This window comes from Epinephelus lanceolatus, chromosome 5 (genome assembly GCF_041903045.1).
Source record: "Epinephelus lanceolatus isolate andai-2023 chromosome 5, ASM4190304v1, whole genome shotgun sequence".
NCBI lineage: Eukaryota > Metazoa > Chordata > Actinopteri > Perciformes > Serranidae > Epinephelus > Epinephelus lanceolatus.
Window position 1 is genome coordinate 38,541,968 of NC_135738.1, and position 18,356 is coordinate 38,560,323.

The following is an 18,356-nucleotide window of genomic DNA, read 5'->3' on the forward strand; positions in this document are numbered from 1 at the left end:
AAAAAAGACGGTTTAAGCAAAAGACGATCTGAGTGAGAGGAATAAAGGTGAGGAAGACCTGAAGGGAAGAGTGATGAGCAAACTAGAACAGATTAGATTAGATGAGTTGAGCTAGAAATATATTTGATATGAGATAAAAATTAAAATGGTATTAGAATAAATGGGAGGAAGGAGATTGGATTAGACTTGTTGTGATAGAGGGGGGCATGAGGAGACAGGGATGCTGAAACAATAATGAGATTGAGACCAAAGATTTAAAATGAGGAGAGATTTAGATTAACTCATGCGCAATGAAATTAAGGATGGGAGGAGGTGAATTTGATGACACATTGCAGTTGGTGGAAACTGAAAGACAAATGTTCCTCGACTGTGCTTCCATCCTTACTTCCACTTTCTTTCCAGGCAAGATGGTACCACATGGGGTGAGGCAGCAGAATGGGCTGCCACCTGTGTCTTCACACCTCCACTTGAATGAGTAGGGTTTACTGGTTGGGTTCAGCACACTAAAACATCTGTCGTGTAAACAAAGAAGACATATGCATATTCAGAGCATTAGGGCCTACAGTGATGGAAATAAAACGCTCCCATCTCTCTCATCTCTGTTACCTTGTTGATGGCACAGAGAAGCCAACAGCGTTGAACTCTATGAACCTGGTGTTAGGGTCCAGAGAGCCCCTGAATTCAGGGTTACGGCGGTTCCCGCTGATATAGTCTGAGTCCTCCAGGTCAAAGTGGCAGTGGGGTAAAAGGCTGCGGCCGCACACTGAAATACAGGGAGACTGATCCCCATCCTGCAAGTTGGGAATACTGGAAGTATAAACACAGAGACAGAAAAGAAAAGTCAAAGTCTGTGTCAAAATTCTTGGGAAGACATTTATTAACGTCCTTACAGTCACCCTGGCCTCCCACACTGTGTGAATCAAAGAGAGAGAGAAAACTACAAGCGTTTACTATGATTCTAGGCAGAGGCCTCAAAAGCTTTTTCAGCAGTTTCCAGAGCAGAATTGTTTGCCATCCAATTGGCAAAAAATGCAATTCTCACTGAAATTTCCAAATGTTTTGATACCAAATCACAGCATGGATTGCTCTATGGCATCCCTGAGGGTCTTGGTGTCTTAACGTGGTATTTTATGAGGGATTTAAGACCATTTATTGAGTCTCAAGGGTAAAAAATGCTTACATTTAGCACCAAATCTGTGTAACAAATGGTACCAACCAAAAACGTGCTGTAACAACTTATGAGACATAACTGAGCATGGGAATGGCCATCATGTACTTCCATCATAATGTTCTAAACCTCTATACATTCCAGACTTATAAAGTCCCAGTAGGCGCCTAACCAAAACACAATGTTTATTACATATTTATGACTAGAAAATCCTGACACACAGTACTGAGCTGCATCTATAATTAATCTTCGGTTTCACTGCTTTCCGATGATGTGTACCACTTCGATGTGGAATATACTGTTGCCTTGCTATCTCTCCTAAAGCTCCCCTGTTCCACCTTAAAAAAAGAAAAAAATAGGTCTATGGTAGAGAGGGAGAGAAGGAGTTGAAGAGGTAAAATATCAATTTTAAATAACAATTTACTGTACCTGCAGACCAGCCTGCCCTGAAACTGGGCCACTTCCAGAGGTGAAAAGCGAATGCTGAAATTCTGAATGGCACCAGGCTCTATGGCCCCTATGCTGGGCTCAATGCTGAAGGGTGGAAGCTCAGGATCCCCCATCAGATGAGGCATCACGCTGGCCAGAGCACTGGCAGGACGGCATCCAGTTAACACTCCTGCTGACCTGCTGCCTGGTCGAGAGGTAAGGGTCCCATCTGTTATAGACAACACATGTTCACATTCACACACAGTTTTAACCTCCAATTATTAAAAAGGATTCAAGTGTAGGTACAGGAATATCAAATACTGGTACAATGCTAAAATTGAAGGTCAAGGCCAGTTATTTTAAAAGATTTTTTTAATGCCACGCGGAATGAAATTTAAGACCAATTTTACATTTACCGAAACTGAAGGAAAATAAACATGAGCAGAAATCAATTACTTAGCTTACTTAGTAAGGGACAGTTTTGTCCAAATATTCACTGTAACATAAAACATGATTTTTTTGTCTTGTAGCAGAAACAAGGGTGTCTGCTGGCAAGTTGCCCTAGGAATCTTCTCACTTTACATGAGGGATTTCGCTGCCTTATTTCCCATAGTGCCAGGTTTGGAAAAACCTTTTGCATAAAATACATGGTTACAGCCATGTTGTAAAATCTTGGTCAAATAGCCAATTTTGATTATTTTGCTCTTTCCCGTGTTGTCCAGGGTACAGTGACAGCTAGCTAATAGACAATGGATCCTGTTGTCCAAGCATCCTAGCTGGAAACAAAATATGAGTGTTGTTGGTTTCACTATCCTGATCTATGTGACATTAATGTCAGAAGCAAATCATTAAAAAAAATAAATAAATAAAAAAAATATGTTACTTATTATTTTGTCATTTTACAATGCAACATTGGAAAAAAATATTCAGAAAATCTCATGTTGTAGCACTTTCTTACTTATGAAAGACTGATTTAAGACATTGTAATACTAATTAAAGCCTTATTTTGCGATTAATTAATTTAGCGTCTTTTAATACTTTTTCAGGATCCACAGGAGCCCTGTCAAATGCTGACCTCATTATATGCAATATTACTGAGGTACCTCCTTGGTCACGGTGTGCAGTGTTGTTCCTTGGATCCATGAGGACTTGTACAGAGAATTCCAGTTTGACAGCACCCTGATTCACTATCTGCAATCTGCAGAGACACACACTCAAGATGTTAACATCATTAGCTCTTTACTGAACACTATTGTGACTGATGTGATAGAGTGTCAGAAAGATGTGTAATGAGATGACATACAATATGAGGTCCTGCAGCTTTATTTAGATTATATATTATCATCCTTACTATCTGACCCTCAGGGTGCCCTGACAATTTGTTCGTATGGTTTATTTTGGTTTATTGAAACAGCATGTATTGCAGATACCCAGAGCCTGACTTACTGGTGTAGCCTGGTTTGGTAGAGCATGGTGTCTTTGAAGTGGATGGTGTCTGTGTTGCAGTTGAACTTCACATAGTCACAAACTGCACTGATGTGCAATTTCAACTCCCACTGGGAGCCCTCAACCACAGAGCAGCAGGGTTCAGGATCTGTCTTTATCACCTGCATGCAAACATATACATGTTTGTTCAACTGTAATTGTGAACTCTCTCTTCAGCATTACTTTCGCATCACAGTCAACCTGTGTTTACCTTATTCTTCCCAGGCTGCTGTGGTGCTCCTAAAGACTGTTTGGAGGAACTCAGCCACTGCACTGTTCTCTGTCGATCGTCCCAGTCAGCCACCTGCTCTAGTGGCTGCTGGAACTCCACCTGACTAACCCTACATGTCATTAGCTGGCTTTTCAGAGTCACTGGCTGATTGGAACAAAATGTGACATTTACTTCCTTAGAGCAACCAGCATGGAGATGTCCCACCTGTAAGAAAAAAGTAAGGAATCAAGTATCATCCTACGCAGCTAAAAAAAAGCTAGTTAGAGTCCAGCCCCTTCATTAAAAAGTTTTTTAAACATGCTCCACTTTTATAGCCACACCTGCATTCCTTCTAAGTGCTTTACCTGTGGTGAAAAGATGACATGAGGTCCGACAGGAGGCCATTCAAACCTCACCACCAGGCTGCTGCTGTGGTTAGTCATGGTAAAACTCTCTTGGTAAGGACGATCTACATGGCAGTCACCAAAACTCAGCAACTCATAATTACCTGTGAGAAAGAAAATGAGTCTTGTTGAAAAATCTGGGATAAGAAACAAACTTCCATATTAATAAAACTTTTAGCATTTCTCTGTACACACTCAGCAAGTGACTGCTAATCTGGCTGATTAATAAACCTACTTTACACATCGCAATCTCCATTCCTACCACATGATTAGTCTCCTGCCCTCCTTTCTACACTTACCTCCCTCATCATCATCCTCCTGATCTACTTCTTGTGATGACTTGTTGATGTTGTCAAGAGAGACAATTTCCTGGTAAGCTTCTCCAGCCACCTGTATTATGGTATGGCTGCACTGGTTGTCCTCCACCTGCAGTGACATCTTGGCCTTTACACTCTGGGGCTTGTCAGAGCAGAAGCTGACCTCAAACTCCGCCTGCTCATTAACATCCAGCCTAAGGATGGCTCTGTGCACTAACTGATGCTCTATGGGAGAAGAAAAAGGGTCACCAATGAGAAATATGGAAATGGTTATCGCCATCACAGGAGAGAAACCTATGTGGAGCTCATAAAGTTATTAATATTTCATGCAAAACAACAGTATCACTGACAGTTTTGAATATGTTTGTCAGAGAAAACAGAAACAAATTTCTGGAGTAATTTGTAAATATGATTTTTCTTCATAAATGTTTTGAGCACTCAATTTTTGGGGGAGTCCAAGGAGCGACACTTGGTGCTGTAGCCCTATTGCTTTTGCTCTCATTATTCCTCTCCTTTTTGTTGTGTTCATGCAGCAAAAACTGCAAGATGAGAACCAAGTCCATCTGCAAAAACTGACAGGTGCAAATTACTACCCTGGCAAAAAAAAAGGCCATCAATTGTCCAGTTGTCCAAAAGCATCCCAAAGCTGAATCTGGCAGTGGAGCCGTAGAAAAAGGCAAAGCCAAACATACAACTTGAAGACTGCTTTTAAGACAAGGACAAAGTGAAGAGGTCTTTCCTTCACCAAAAAGTGCAGAAATGCTGTTTTGTGTGGCTCATTGGTCTAGGGGTATGATTCTCGCTTCGGGTGCGAGAGGTCCCGGGTTCAACTCCCGGATGAGCCCACAGTGTGTAGAAGTAGCTGTGTAGCTGAAGTAATGTGGTGTGTTTGTCAAGTGTGATGTGAAGCACATGTGTTGCAGGTGTCATGCCTTTGGGAAAGCAGGTCTTTTAACCTATAGCTGATGTGACTTGATGAAATCAAAGTCACATGATTTTGTTTTAAGTACAAAGCAACTTCATTAGGATGGAGCAGTTGTGTTAGACTGATTTTACTGAAAAATCCGAGCTCTAGTTTTGGTGGAACCTTTTGTGTGAAATGTGTCCAGTTGTCCAAAAGCATCCCAAAGCTGAATCTGGCAGTGGAGCTGCAGAAAAAGGCAAAGCCAAACATACAACTTGAAGACTGAGATTGAAGATAGGTCTTTCATTCACCAAAAAGCGCAGAAATGCTGTTTTGCGTGGCTCGTTGGTCTAGGGGTATGATTCTTGCTTCGGGTGCGAGAGGTCCTGGGTTCAACTCCCGGACGAGCCCACAGTGTGTAGAAGTAGCTGTGTAGCTAAAGTAATGTGCTGTGTTTGTCAAGTGTGATGTGAAACACATATGCTCCCTGGTGTTGCAGGTGTAACGCCTTTGGGAAAGCAGGTCTTTTAACCTATAGCTGATGTGACTTGATGAAATCAAAGTCATATGATTTCGTTTTACGCACACAGCAACTTTATTAGGATGGAGCAGTTGTGTTTGACTGATCTTACTTAAGTTTAAGAGCTTAAGTTACCTAGCTAGCTAGCTGGTGTTGGTGGTGTATATTGTCCAAGACAAATGATGTAGTTCACTGAGAAGTTTCATATATAACTTAACAGTACTATGATAAACCTACAGTATGACAAACGGTGACTTTCTTGACTTGCAAAATGATCTTTTACATTGACAAACATTATATGAGTTCAAACAGGATCAAAAAATTCTTTGTCTCTCGCTTGTTCTTTCTAAAAGAAGTTTCCACTGGGGACACCAGAGGCAGCGGGACTTTGCCTCTCTATTGACTGATTGATTATTTTTATTTACGTGTCATGCACAAAGTGCCCAAACCTCATGGGTTTATAAGACACCAAAAAGAAAGTACAGTTTCAGTGTACATTTTTTTTCCATTTCATATATAATTACAGCCCCTTTTACAGCTCAGACTTTAAACAGAATATTCTGCCTTCTCTCCCACACTTTGCAAATAAAATCTGCAACAAGAAAGGTTCCCTTTCTAAAACACAACTCAAGTTTCTCATACTCATCCAGCCAAAAGAAATTAGCATAAGTAGAGGACAGTTTAATAAAAAGTACATCTCTCAAGTCGTCATAAACAGAACAGCAAAACAGAAAATGGACCTCAATCTCAATTTCACCAAGCTCACACACCTGACAAAGACTGTCCTCCTCTGGAATGGCATTAAACCTGCCAGTCTCTAAAGCTAAGGGTAATGTTCCTGAACGCAACTGTGCACATAATGATCTTTGTCTTTTGTTTAAATTATACTTCACATACATTTCAACATCATAACAGTTTTTTATGAGACAGTAAGTTCGTAATTTTGATTATGCAAAGTTGAGTTTTACAGGTAAAGGTTGTACCTGAGTCAGTGGTGCCCTCAAGCTGTGTGGAGTGGATGGAGCTGCAAGTGTTGCCAGGAGCAGCTTTGAGGGTGAACACTCCATGTTCATCCAGCATGTCAATCTGGATCTGCACAAAACACAGAGCAACAAAGCTCCTTTATTGAGAAAATCCCCCATCATTGATGTGTACCATATCTATCTATCGTTCTTTTTAAAGGGTTATTTTTTGGTGTTTTTGCATTTATTGATAAGACGGTTGTACACTGATAGGAAAGGAGGGAGAAAGAAGGGGAACAACATGCAGCAAAGGGCCATGGGTCAGAATCGAACCCGGGCTGCTACAAAGGACTCAGGGCCGAACTCACAAAAGGATTGTGTGGCTTTTGTGGCCACTAAACCGGTAAAAATGGAGCAAACACATACCTTCTTATTCACAAAGCACGCACAGAGGGTGAAATGCTCCACTAACTGCGCTGCCAAGCAGATTGTGTCTCAGTGCTCCGGTGTTATTTGCACGTATTTAAATGAGGTAATATGCATATATTTGGCGCAAAAACTGCCCCTTTCTATGCAAATGAGCCTCATTGATAGACAACGTCTAATTCACTAACACCAGTGCTAATAGCCACACGCAGTTTGAGTGAAGTAAATAACGTCTTTAGAAAGCTGGTGCAAACTAGGGCTGCGCGGTATATGCGGTAGATGGTAGAAATGATATAAATTTGGCCCACGGTAGAGATTTGCGCTCTACTGTCCTATCGTCGATGACGTCATCGCACCTGCCTCAGTGTGAAAATGGCTGCGAGCACAGAGACAGCGGAGCAAGAGGAGCTGGTTCACGTCCGTGATTTAGCGTAGCACGTGCAACATGTGTTGCTGGAGAACTTGTGAGTGAGTGAGTTAATGTTGTATGAACAGCCCCGGACTTCTCAGACTCTTTTAGCGACTTACCGCTCAGAGGGAACTCATTCAGTGTCTCCTCTGGCAGCAGCACAGCGTCTCTCCCTCTCCTCTCTCGCCGTGCGCACACGGGAGTTGGTTTTTGGCAAGAGAGTTTGTCATAAACCTTTGGTAATGTAAACCTATGTGACGCTAGGGGCTCCACAAAAAACTCCATATGTGAATGTGTGATAGTTGTGGTATCATAACAGCCTGTCACAGGTTACAGCGTGATGATTAGAGGAGAAATGGCAGAGCATAAAGATCCAGGTGGAAAAAACACAACTCAGTCATTTAGGATTTTGCTAAAAGAAGGAAATTACCTTTTGATATAGATCCCAGGGGACATTTTGCACCGTAGAGTACTGGGTTTTAATTTTGAGTATTTAGCTTTGCTAAGGGACTACAAAACCCATTCAGAAACACTTCTATTATAACTTTTACACTTAAATTTATACCGCGATATATACCGTTACCGTGAAGGGATTCGATTTATACCGTGATATGAATTTTAGGTCATACCGCCCAGCCCTAGTGCAAACTGGGCGCTCCTCTGTGGAAGCCTCTCGCCCAGACTTTCCAGTGATCGTGGCAGCAGTGATTGTCTGTTAAATCAGTCTGTAAATAATATTTTGACATTATTATTATAATCATTATTACTTTAATGGCATCCGAAGATACTGATGCGTTGAACAGGTGACAGTCTGCGGTCGTTCTCAAAACACACTTCTGTCACACACTTTAAAAGCAACTTTCAATAATTTATTTTATGAAACGGGGGAAACAAACGTGAACAAAAATGGTTCCATAATTCATATTAAATTCAAAAGATAACGAAAAATCAGCTACAGGTGAGAGGGAATAGTGATAAAGTGGTCAAACTTGGTCAAATCCACAGTCTCAACCCATCCGACACTGTTAGACTGACTCACCAGCAGACATCACTACATGAGGGTATACAGTATTCAGTACTTTGCCAAACAAAGTCTGCCATTGTTCTGCCACTGTGTTCTTGGTGCAAAGCCAGCATTTATACTTTGCCATGTGTGGCTTATTGCAATCAGGGGCAAATCAGGGGCAAACTGCACTCAGCTGCCAAACTTTGTGGGCGTATTTGCGCTGGTATATCATTAGTGCAATATCCTTTGTGAATAGGACGTTAAGACGGAGCAAACTGCGGGTGCAAATGAAGTGCAATTCAAGGTGCTATCAGCGGCTGCAGTTCATTCTTTGTGAATTCGGCCCTCAATCTATACAGGCCAGACACTCCACCGAATGTGCTATAGGTCGCCCGGTGGTCATATGTTGTAATTACAAGTCAATGCAATTTCTTTTTTTTCTTTTCTTTTTTTAATAGCTGAAAGTAAACATCTATAATAAATCTATAATAACATAAAATGACAGAGGAATATGTCTCCTCTCACCTGAGCTAGGACATTTCCATCATTTAGAAGCACCAGGGGCAGACTGTGTCTGCGCCCTACCAAAACTCGTGCGAACTGCAGCATTAGGCTTCCTCTGTTGTTCCTCAGAGCTGGACGCACCACACACACACTGGGCAGATTGCCCTCTCCTATTAGCTCGAACTCCAGTACCTTGCTCTTTGATGTGGGTGTCATTCTGGATCCGATGGAAAAAGAGTAGGTGGGTAGTGGTCAGCAAGGCAAAGCAAGAGGTGATCATATTCCCTTACTATATTCACAGTAGTAGTAAAAATAAATGAACAAACAAACAGCATAGAGCACACTTAAGTAGCATACGCCGTTATGAACCCAGATACCTTATGGCTCCTTCCACTGTGACCTCAAGCACAGCACTGTAGAGCTGCATCATCAGCGGTGCGAAGGTGACCACAGCGAATGAGTGCGACTGGCTGGGAATGTTTAGTGTCGTAGCAGACAGATCAAAAACCTCCACACTACCAGGCGTCTGTTAGAAAATGGATAGGTTTGACCTGCTTCCATCTACCACAATCAGCAATACTCCCATACGCATTTATCCATGTTCCTACCCACGAAGCTTTATATGCCTTACCTTAACGCCGACATATTTGATGGCTAAGTTGAGCGCGCAGGGCACCTTGTTGTTGTTGGTGAGCTTGAAGCGGGCCTGGGCAGTTCGCCCAACCAGGACCTTATTGAAAATGAACTTGTTCTCATCCTGGACGTAAATGCCTTCAGCGTTGCAATATTGCTCAGAGGAGAGCTGACTGCTGCTGTGGCACAGATGATGTTCCTCAAAGATGGAAGCCATGTCTAACGCTATGCCTGGGAGGGAAGGAAGGAAGGAAGGAAGGAAGGAAGGAACAAAGAAAGAAAGAAAGAAAGAAAGAAAGAAAGATAGAGCCAGATATAGTATTAGTCAAAGGAATTGCATTGTCCTTGATGTAGACCGTCTAATGTTCACACAGTCAATGTTTTTGTGATCATTAAAATGAAAACCTCTGATGAAATATTTGTAACCTAGATAACAAGTTTTGAACTCATATTCTCATATGGCACAGAAATGGAAACAGAAATCTGCACTGTTTTTCTGAATGGCAATAGTTTGTGTCCAGCTTAGTTATCTCAGGAGAACCCAATGCAAATGACATGCATAGAACTGAGCCATTTGGAAGGGAGCCACGACTTTGGTCAGGTTTATTAATCAAATCTGACATAATAATATCACATAGCCCTCACCTGGCTTGCAGACTTCAGCCAACAGTCTGTACGGTATGCCGTCAGGGTGGTCTGAGGGGTCACGGTCACGGATGTCAATGAGCAAACCCTGGTTCCAGCTGCCCAGCTGTTCAGCTACACACTCCACCATCACCACCTGCTGAGACCCTGGCTGCAAGCTCCCTGTGCAGGGAGTCACTGAGAACACCCCCATGGTGAGGCGATTCTGAGGAGAAACATGGGAGGATCAGAGAGGTACAGATGAAAAAAATGGGAAAAACTACCGTAAATGTTGTTCCTGTTGTGCAAATGGAAACTTAGGTATTACAAACAAAAGACACAAAGCTCTCCTGCTTTTTTGATATGGAACCGAAAAGCATGACAGGCTTTTATATATCGAATTGAATTTACTTCAAGCATCACCAGTTTTTTTCTTCCTTCCGTTTTGTTTTATCGTCATGAACAGGAGCTACAGGAGTTTTTTACTCAAAGCTAGAAACCGGAGAAGTAAGTCTCAAAGTTGGATGTCACAGGGAATAAAGTCTGGAGCTGCTCCATGGACAATGCAAGGGAGCCTGATTTTGGGAACCAACAAAATGTCTGTCTTTTTTATACCCAAATGAGCTTTATAAAATTGTAGTGTTTACGGTTGTGAAACAGAAAATGTACCCATATACTCACTGTTGTCTATAACACGCAGAAGAGAAACAGAGGTGAGGAAAGTAAAACAAAGCAGATAAAGTCAAGAGGGTGAGAGATTGAAACAAACTTGTCATATAAGGTGAGATTATTTGTCTTTAGCCATTAGGCTCTTTAGCAGAAAGGGTTTGTGAGGGTTTGTTTCATTGTTCACTGGTGCACAGTGAATATGGTTTGTTTTTTCAACATTACATTGTGTTGTCAATGTGCTGAGTGGCTAACTAGTGTCATGATGGACTCCTGGTTTGTCCTTTTGAATAATGAATACAGACTATCACCATCTACTGGTATGGAGAGTTATCTCCTCTCACGCAGGTGCAGAACATACGTGCTAGTTTGCTGTCAGCTGAACACTTTGAGGTGAGTTCATGTGCAACTTTTTGATGGCGACACAGGCGATGTGAGCTGACACAACATTCAGCTTTTGTCACTGCTAGATCTTTGATGTTGGTTTGGTGTGTATGGTCCTTTACACTCTAAGAAAGACAAACTTGGAGAGGACTGTCCAAACAAAAAAAACCCTGCATAAATGTTGTCATCCCCACTAGCAGTCTCTCACCTGTGTATGACTCTGGGAGGACTCGTGTCTCACTTTGCTGCTGGCACCAGTGGGTCGCTCTGAATGGCTTTCTCGAGGCATCTTCTTACCAGGACCCCTGAGACCAGCACACAGGGACATGAACCTCAGTTTAACAACATCTTTAAGCAAAATGACACTGTAGAAGGACTATGGCTGTTTTAAGCTTGGGATCATTCTAGGCAGCAGTTGAGACCTCTGACAGTTCACATCGTTAAAGTCGGACAATATATTTCATTGGAATTTTATGTGTGCAAACAAAAAAGTATATCTTTTGTGAGTCATAACTGATCAGATTAGAAAATGTTGGAATCCATCCTTGAGGTCCACACCACATATTGTTACATTTGTTAATGCAATATATTGTATTTTTAAGCATTCTGATTCCCAGCACAACAACCTCAACTTGCAACATAACTGCAACAAGCAAAACCTACAACATTTGTCATACTTAGCTGTTTATGCATAAGATGTTATTTGTCAATTTATAATACTGTATGTAAAGAGCAACTAATGATTATTACCCCTTCCTTTTGCCTGCCAGTACGCCACCATCACTCTAGTAGCTCTAGTCTTGTTTACAAGTAAACAGGAATTGTATATACTGTAGTTCTATCAATTGGCAAGGCAATAAAGGGATTGGCAACACAACACCGCTTCAATGAAACCTCATTTGTAAGATTTATAACCTATTTAGTATATGATGTGTCACATATGGCAGCAGACAAGTTTCAGCATGTACAGTATCTCATTAACAGGCCAAGAACATCTGCACTGAGCTGCTGTTTTTAAATGTCTTTTGATTTTAAATTTGTCAGTTTTAAAACACTTTTGAGGTATGTTCTGTTCCTTTCCAACATAGTTTTGCGTTAGCCCTTATGTCCCTGTGTATATGTGTGCATGTGTATAATATTCCTACCCTGGCCTCACTAGTGGTGCAGGATCCGTGATCATGCGGCAGATGGTGAAACGTGTCTCAAAGGCTCCAGTGTTCTCAATAATGAAACTCTGGCTTTTCTTGTAGCCATAGACTAGTGGACCAAAGTTGATGTCACATGCAGGTGTGATCTTGTACCTAAAGGACAACACAGCAGTTCAAATACTGGAATTCTGTAAAGCAAATCATTAACTGACTGTAATACTTTGAAACTGTTTGAAAACAAAGAAAGATGATCATCCAACAGAATCAAGGAATAAAGGTTAGTGAGGGGTGTTACACATTCTAAATCAGAGGTAAACATACTACTGTATCTTAATTACTAACAGATTTTACACAAAAGAGACAGCATGAATCAAGCCTTAACCTGGAGAAGACGGACTTGACTGAAACCTTGATGGGTAGGATGGCTATCAGCTCTCCTCCGTTCCCAATTTTGGGCTCAATCACCTGCAAAAGATAAAACCGAAATCTCTACTTTGATGCATTCTGTAGCATCCAATAAACCATCAGATAACTTCAAATCTCCAGAAATTTAAGATGTGTCTGTGAGATGTGTTTTTTAATAAAGGAAAAATGCATTCCAGCAACTCTGACTAATCTTTTGCTTTGTATTTCATTTGATTTGTTTATAGTTTACCTGCAGACAGGAATCATAGAAAGAGAAAGAGGGGTATGACAAAGCAACCTGGCCAGAGTCAACTCTGGGACACCACTAGGCTCCAGGACACTAAAGTTTTTCTTCCTAGAATGGTAAAGGCATGACCTGCCCTACTCTCCCTCTGATTGGCTAGTGTTCAGCTGGTTAAGGTTAGGGTAGGATAACCAGGCAATCAGAAGCAGAGTAGGGTAGGTCATGCCTTCACCATCCTTGGGAAAAGAAACAAACAAACAAAAAAAAAAAAACACTTGTGTCCATCAGGCGTTGCGCTAGACCTTTTCGTCACCAGTCATTTTGACCGACAGAGTCATAAAAATCTGGTCATAATCTATTTTTACCAGTCATTTTAATTTTCGTTTTTTAATTAATAATTTTAATTTATAAATAATTAATAATTGGTACCATCCGCTCTATCCAGCTTGACAGAAGCGCTCGCGGCTCGCGTGAAAAATAGACCAGACGCCGAAATGAAGCGCTGCCTCCGCGGGCGCTCCGCTCTGCTCAGCGGCCTGTGTGGACAGTCAGATAGGTTAACATGGGCGCTGACTGAAAACTGCCTCCGCTGCTGGGCGCCGTGCTATGGTTCCGCATCCAGTGTGTCCAGGGCGTTATGTCCATAGACATATATACATAGACGCCGCATCGACTGCCTGAGCGCGTCCTCGCCGGCCGCCATCTTGGATGGGTCTCGCTTCGCCTCCACAGTGCATTCACTTCTATTGAGGAAGGAGCTGTATGCACAAGTAAAATAGAATAACTCGCTGAATTTTCAACTGATTTTCACGCGGTTTGGTTTGTTACAAACGGCACACATGTAGTTATGATACAGGATGCTTTCGTACATTAAAAATGCAGGATTTCATGCTTTAATACTTTCTGCAGATAGCAACAGCATGTTATTTAGATCACAACACAGTTCTTTTATTCACCTCAACCCCAGAGTGGGATGGATATATATATATATATATATATATATATATATATATGTATATATATATAGCCTATAGTAGGCTATAGATAGATATAGATATACACACACATATATATACACTGTATAAACACAATATACACAATACAAAATATAGTATAGCATATTAATAAATGTATTAATATATTTTAATAAAGAAAAAGCTCTATTGTTGATTGAGTTTATTTCTCACACACACCCACTCTCTTTTATACCCACAGCCATCAGACTTAATAATTCTTTGTTAAATAGATGATCTTACAGACTTCTTTGAAATTTTCTTTTCGGGGATTAGTAAAGTTATTCTTATTACACTGACTGCTGTGATCCCTCAAAAGTAGTAAAAAACATTTTCAGTATTTACATAAACACTGAAATTAATTTTGGTATTGGTATTATAACTATGAAAATGGGACTGTGGTCAAGATAATTTGAAAAAAGATACAGAAGGATGAGCAGCAGGGGATATTTGCAGCACAGCTGGTGGAAAAGTGAATATGTGCACAAAGGTGTGCTAGGCAAGGCAAGGCAAGGCAAGTTTATTTGTATAGCACAATTCAACACAAGGTAATTCAAAGTGCTTTACAGAGACATTAAAAGCAACAAGACACAATTTAAAACAATAAAAACAGTCGATTGAAAAGGGAAATAGAAATTGAGAATGATAGTGATAATAATAAAATACAGTAACATAAAATAAAAACAGGCTCAATACATTGAACCGTCAGGATAAGAAAAGAAGTAAAATAATAAAAGGCATAAATCAGCAGTGTGTAGTTAAAAAGTACGGGCAGCAGAATACAGCAGGTAAGTATTTAATCTAAGAGTACGTTTCAGTAAACAATAGTGTTTTTAGCCCTGATTTAAAGGAGCTGACAGTTTGAGCAAACCTCAGATCTACATATTATGCTATACATAATATGCTATACTGTGTTTTGTATTGTGTATAGGTGTTTATACAGTATGTTTATACAATATATAAATACTGTATATATATATGCCTATATATATATATATATATATATATATATATATATATCCCACTCTGGGGTTGAGGTGAATAAAAGAACTGTGTTGTGATCTAAATAACATACTGTTGCTATCTGCAGAAAGTATTAAAGCATGAAATCCTGCATTTTTAATGTACGAAAGCATCCTGTATCATAACTACATGTGTGCCGTTTGTAACAAACCACACCGCGTGAAAATCAGTTGAAAATTCAGTGAGTTATTCTATTTTACTTGTGCATACAGCTCCTTCCTCAATAGAAGTGAATGCACTGTGGAGGCGAAGCGAGACCCATCCAAGATGGCGGCCAGCGAGGACGTCAGCTCCAATATGCAGCGGCAGTCAATGCGGCGTCTATGTATATATGTCTATGGTTATGTCAACAACGCTACATGAAGCAGATGAATGACTTTTTCTCTGCAGTGTGAAAACAGCAGCCACTTAAACCACTGACTGCGCACTCTGCCGCCAAGTGGGCAGGGGTGGTAATTGCAACCGGTCAAAATGACCGACGGCCTTCAGATTTTCCAGTCATTGTTGTAAAAAACTGGTCAATGACCGAAAATATCCTGTTAACGCGACCCCTGGTGTCCATGACACCTTATGCCTCCATAATTCTGTTCAATTAGCCTTCTACAGCACAGCGTTGCCCTTGGGCAACAGAATGTTTTTTCTAAGCCCCAGCCCAGTACATGTGAACTTAAATGATGCCAACCAAACAGAGTGTTTAAAAAAAGTATCAAATTTCAGTCCAATAAGATGTGGGAGTCACTATCAAGCATTATTTGAAGACGGGACATCCTTTTCTGACACATAGTCACAGGAGCACATGGTGTGAGAGGAAGGTAACAATATTTGCCCTAGTAATCATATTTAAAATGACATGAACTGTAAATAAAAAATAACGTGTGTGTATGAAGTTGTAGAGGGGGTTTGTGCCGGGTTTTATGAAGAATTTTTTATTTTGCATTTTCCTTTCGTTGCCTCCGGGCAACATTGTGCGATAAGGGGTACTTCTTGAGGGAGACTTTGGCCTATTGAATTTTACTTCTTTTAACACATTTTGACAGAAAAACAGACGTAAGATCTTTCTATGGGAGGACAGAGAGGGATCAGCATGTTAGGGAATTCCCATCTGAGGACAGTGACATAGACAGCAATGACAGTGAGACCAAAAATGTGTGACAACAAGGGAAGGTGCAGGGTTCCTGGTTACACAGGAACACCAAAAGTGATATGTATAAAGTGTAATATGCACCTCGGTTTCACAGTACAGAAGAACTGTTTTGTGAAGTTTCACAAAGTTATGTCTCACAACATGGGAATCAATATGACATGACACTGGACAATGCAAACCTAAGCCTGTATCAAGTCGTCAATGTTAATATGTTTCAAGTGTTTTTCAATTCTTTGTTTCATAATTTGTTGACATTTTTGGAAGATCTTCTGATATTTTTATTGCTCTCTAACAGTTGTCTTATGATCTATGAATTGATTGTTTTCCCTGTTGTTTTGTACCATTGTTGCACAACGTAACAAAAACATATCTTGGAGTGGGAGGGTCTGAAATATGAATAAAGTTGTTATGGCAATAAAATGGCCCAAAGTGAGTCAGTTAATGATGCTGAATAATTTTCAGCATGTACCATCAAAATGTGTGCAGTAGAGGGTATTGAGTTGAAATATAACACAGTTAACCATATTTTAAAAGTCTCCACTAAAACTGCTTTTATTAAGCCAAAGAAAGGCTGTGTGGAGGGCATACCTCTTGTATCATCAAATCAAAATCAAAAAGTTGTGGTACCAAATATCTGCAGGGGTAACAGGGGTACACAATCCATTTCCATTTCACTATGGCCACTATACACTACACTACACTACACTATACCAGTGTATGACTCCTACCTGGCAATGCAGAACAGGCTGCTCTTTAATTGAGGCTTCCCCACTGGGTCTGCAGAGGATGTACACTGTTGTGGGCTTCTCATGGCGCATCAGAGTACCACTCTGGGGGGAAACTGTGAAAATGGAGTCTAGGTTTGGCTGGGTTGGGTCGGTCTGCTGTAACGTAAACCTTGTGGAAAGAGAAGAATGCAAGCGAATAACATTATTAGCTCCATGGTGAGATCAAAATTACTTACAGTAATCTAGAACCTTAAACTGATACTTTAATACTATGATGCAATGTTGAGTCAAAAAGGAGCAGTTTTAACTCACTTGTATGCTATCTCATATTTTCCTTGATTTTTCATCCTGAGAGAGAATTTGGCCTCCTCAAAGACTCTCATGGTTCCAAAATCAAGACAGCCATCTGCCAAAGAAACAAGAATATACAGTATATAGTTTTTATGCCTCTGCTACAGGCATTGTGTATTCTGGTTGAAAATCCGTCCCATGCTTGTGAAGCAAATGTCAACTTGGACTCAATGATGAATTCATTAGGTTTTGGTGGTCATAGGTCAAAAGTCAAGGTCACTGGGACCTTGTCTGTCTCATTCCCATGAATGCAATATCTCAAGAACACTGTGAGGGAATGTCTTCACATTTTGCACAATGGACTCAATGATGAAATAATAAGATTTTGTCGTTTAGTTGTTTAGTTAAGAATTATACCATCAGGGCTGTAACTCAGTCATTCAGTGGTAAACACAGTCACCACACAGCAAAAACATTCTGGATTACAATCTCAGTTTGAATTACATGTGTCATAAAGGAACAGCTCACTGCAAATTTAAATATACATATTCTTACCTGTAGTGCTATTTATCAGTCTTGTTTTGGTGTGAGTTGCCGCATGTTTGAGATGTTGGCTGTAGAGATGTCTGCCTTCTCTTGAATATAATGTAACTACTCAGCTTGTGGTTTTCAAAGTGCCAAAAAATAAATTTGAAATCCTCAACAGTCTCTTTCCAGAGATTATGACCAAACTTGCCTGCCAACTGTATCACCGTGCAGAATGAAGCGTGCATCTACTCAAGAACTAGAGGCTCCAGCTTGTTACAGCACAAGATGTAAACATTAATGGCATTCTCCTCAGCTGAGCTGTACTGCTAGCTAACTCAGCGGTGCTGAGGAGGACGCCGAGGAGGACGCTATTAATGTTTACATTTTGTGCTGTCACAAGCAAGATCCTCTCGTTCATAACTATATGCATGCATCCCTCTGCATAGTGATAGGGCTGGTGGTTGTGGTTCAGTAAAAAGAAAATAGTTCACACAGTAATCCGGCCATAATTTCTGGGAAGAGACATTGCTTTTGTGTTTTTCTCTTTTTTTGCCACTTTAAGCACCAAAAGTAAAGTGCCATCCACTTCCTTTATATTCAAGAGAAGGCAGACATCTCCACGGCTCCAACACTCTTTTTTTAAAAATTAAAAAAAAAAAAGGAAAAATGGCCAATAAAAAATTGATCACAAAAATCTCCAACACTCTGCAACTCACACCAAAACAATCTAGATTGATAAAAAAGGAAACAAATGTACTAATTTTGAGGGAGACTGTTCCT

At 40.6% G+C, this 18,356-nt stretch overlaps 1 protein-coding gene and 2 non-coding genes across 3 annotated transcripts in view; 2 read left to right on the forward strand and 1 right to left on the reverse strand.

Annotated features, from left to right (window-relative positions):
- The window catches only part of hydin (HYDIN axonemal central pair apparatus protein), a 122,018-nt gene that overhangs the window by 19,640 nt on the left and 84,022 nt on the right, over positions 1–18,356 (reverse strand). The window contains exons 61-78 of the mRNA XM_078168198.1: positions 17,070–17,163; positions 16,758–16,926; positions 12,583–12,665; positions 12,198–12,353; positions 11,261–11,357; positions 10,024–10,228; positions 9,377–9,609; positions 9,123–9,271; positions 8,767–8,962; positions 6,422–6,530; positions 3,997–4,239; positions 3,659–3,801; positions 3,294–3,518; positions 3,044–3,204; positions 2,701–2,795; positions 1,598–1,826; positions 607–807; positions 386–512 (exon numbers count right to left, since the gene is read on the reverse strand). Of these exons, the coding sequence (XP_078024324.1) occupies positions 386–512; positions 607–807; positions 1,598–1,826; positions 2,701–2,795; positions 3,044–3,204; positions 3,294–3,518; positions 3,659–3,801; positions 3,997–4,239; positions 6,422–6,530; positions 8,767–8,962; positions 9,123–9,271; positions 9,377–9,609; positions 10,024–10,228; positions 11,261–11,357; positions 12,198–12,353; positions 12,583–12,665; positions 16,758–16,926; positions 17,070–17,163 (2,915 nt within the window). The remainder of the gene's footprint in view (positions 1–385; positions 513–606; positions 808–1,597; positions 1,827–2,700; positions 2,796–3,043; positions 3,205–3,293; positions 3,519–3,658; positions 3,802–3,996; positions 4,240–6,421; positions 6,531–8,766; positions 8,963–9,122; positions 9,272–9,376; positions 9,610–10,023; positions 10,229–11,260; positions 11,358–12,197; positions 12,354–12,582; positions 12,666–16,757; positions 16,927–17,069; positions 17,164–18,356) is intronic.
- On the forward strand, positions 4,788–4,859 carry trnap-cgg (transfer RNA proline (anticodon CGG)). Its single transcript has one exon. It is a non-coding gene; the product is annotated as a tRNA-Pro (tRNA).
- On the forward strand, positions 5,258–5,329 carry trnap-cgg (transfer RNA proline (anticodon CGG)). The gene has a single exon. It is a non-coding gene; the product is annotated as a tRNA-Pro (tRNA).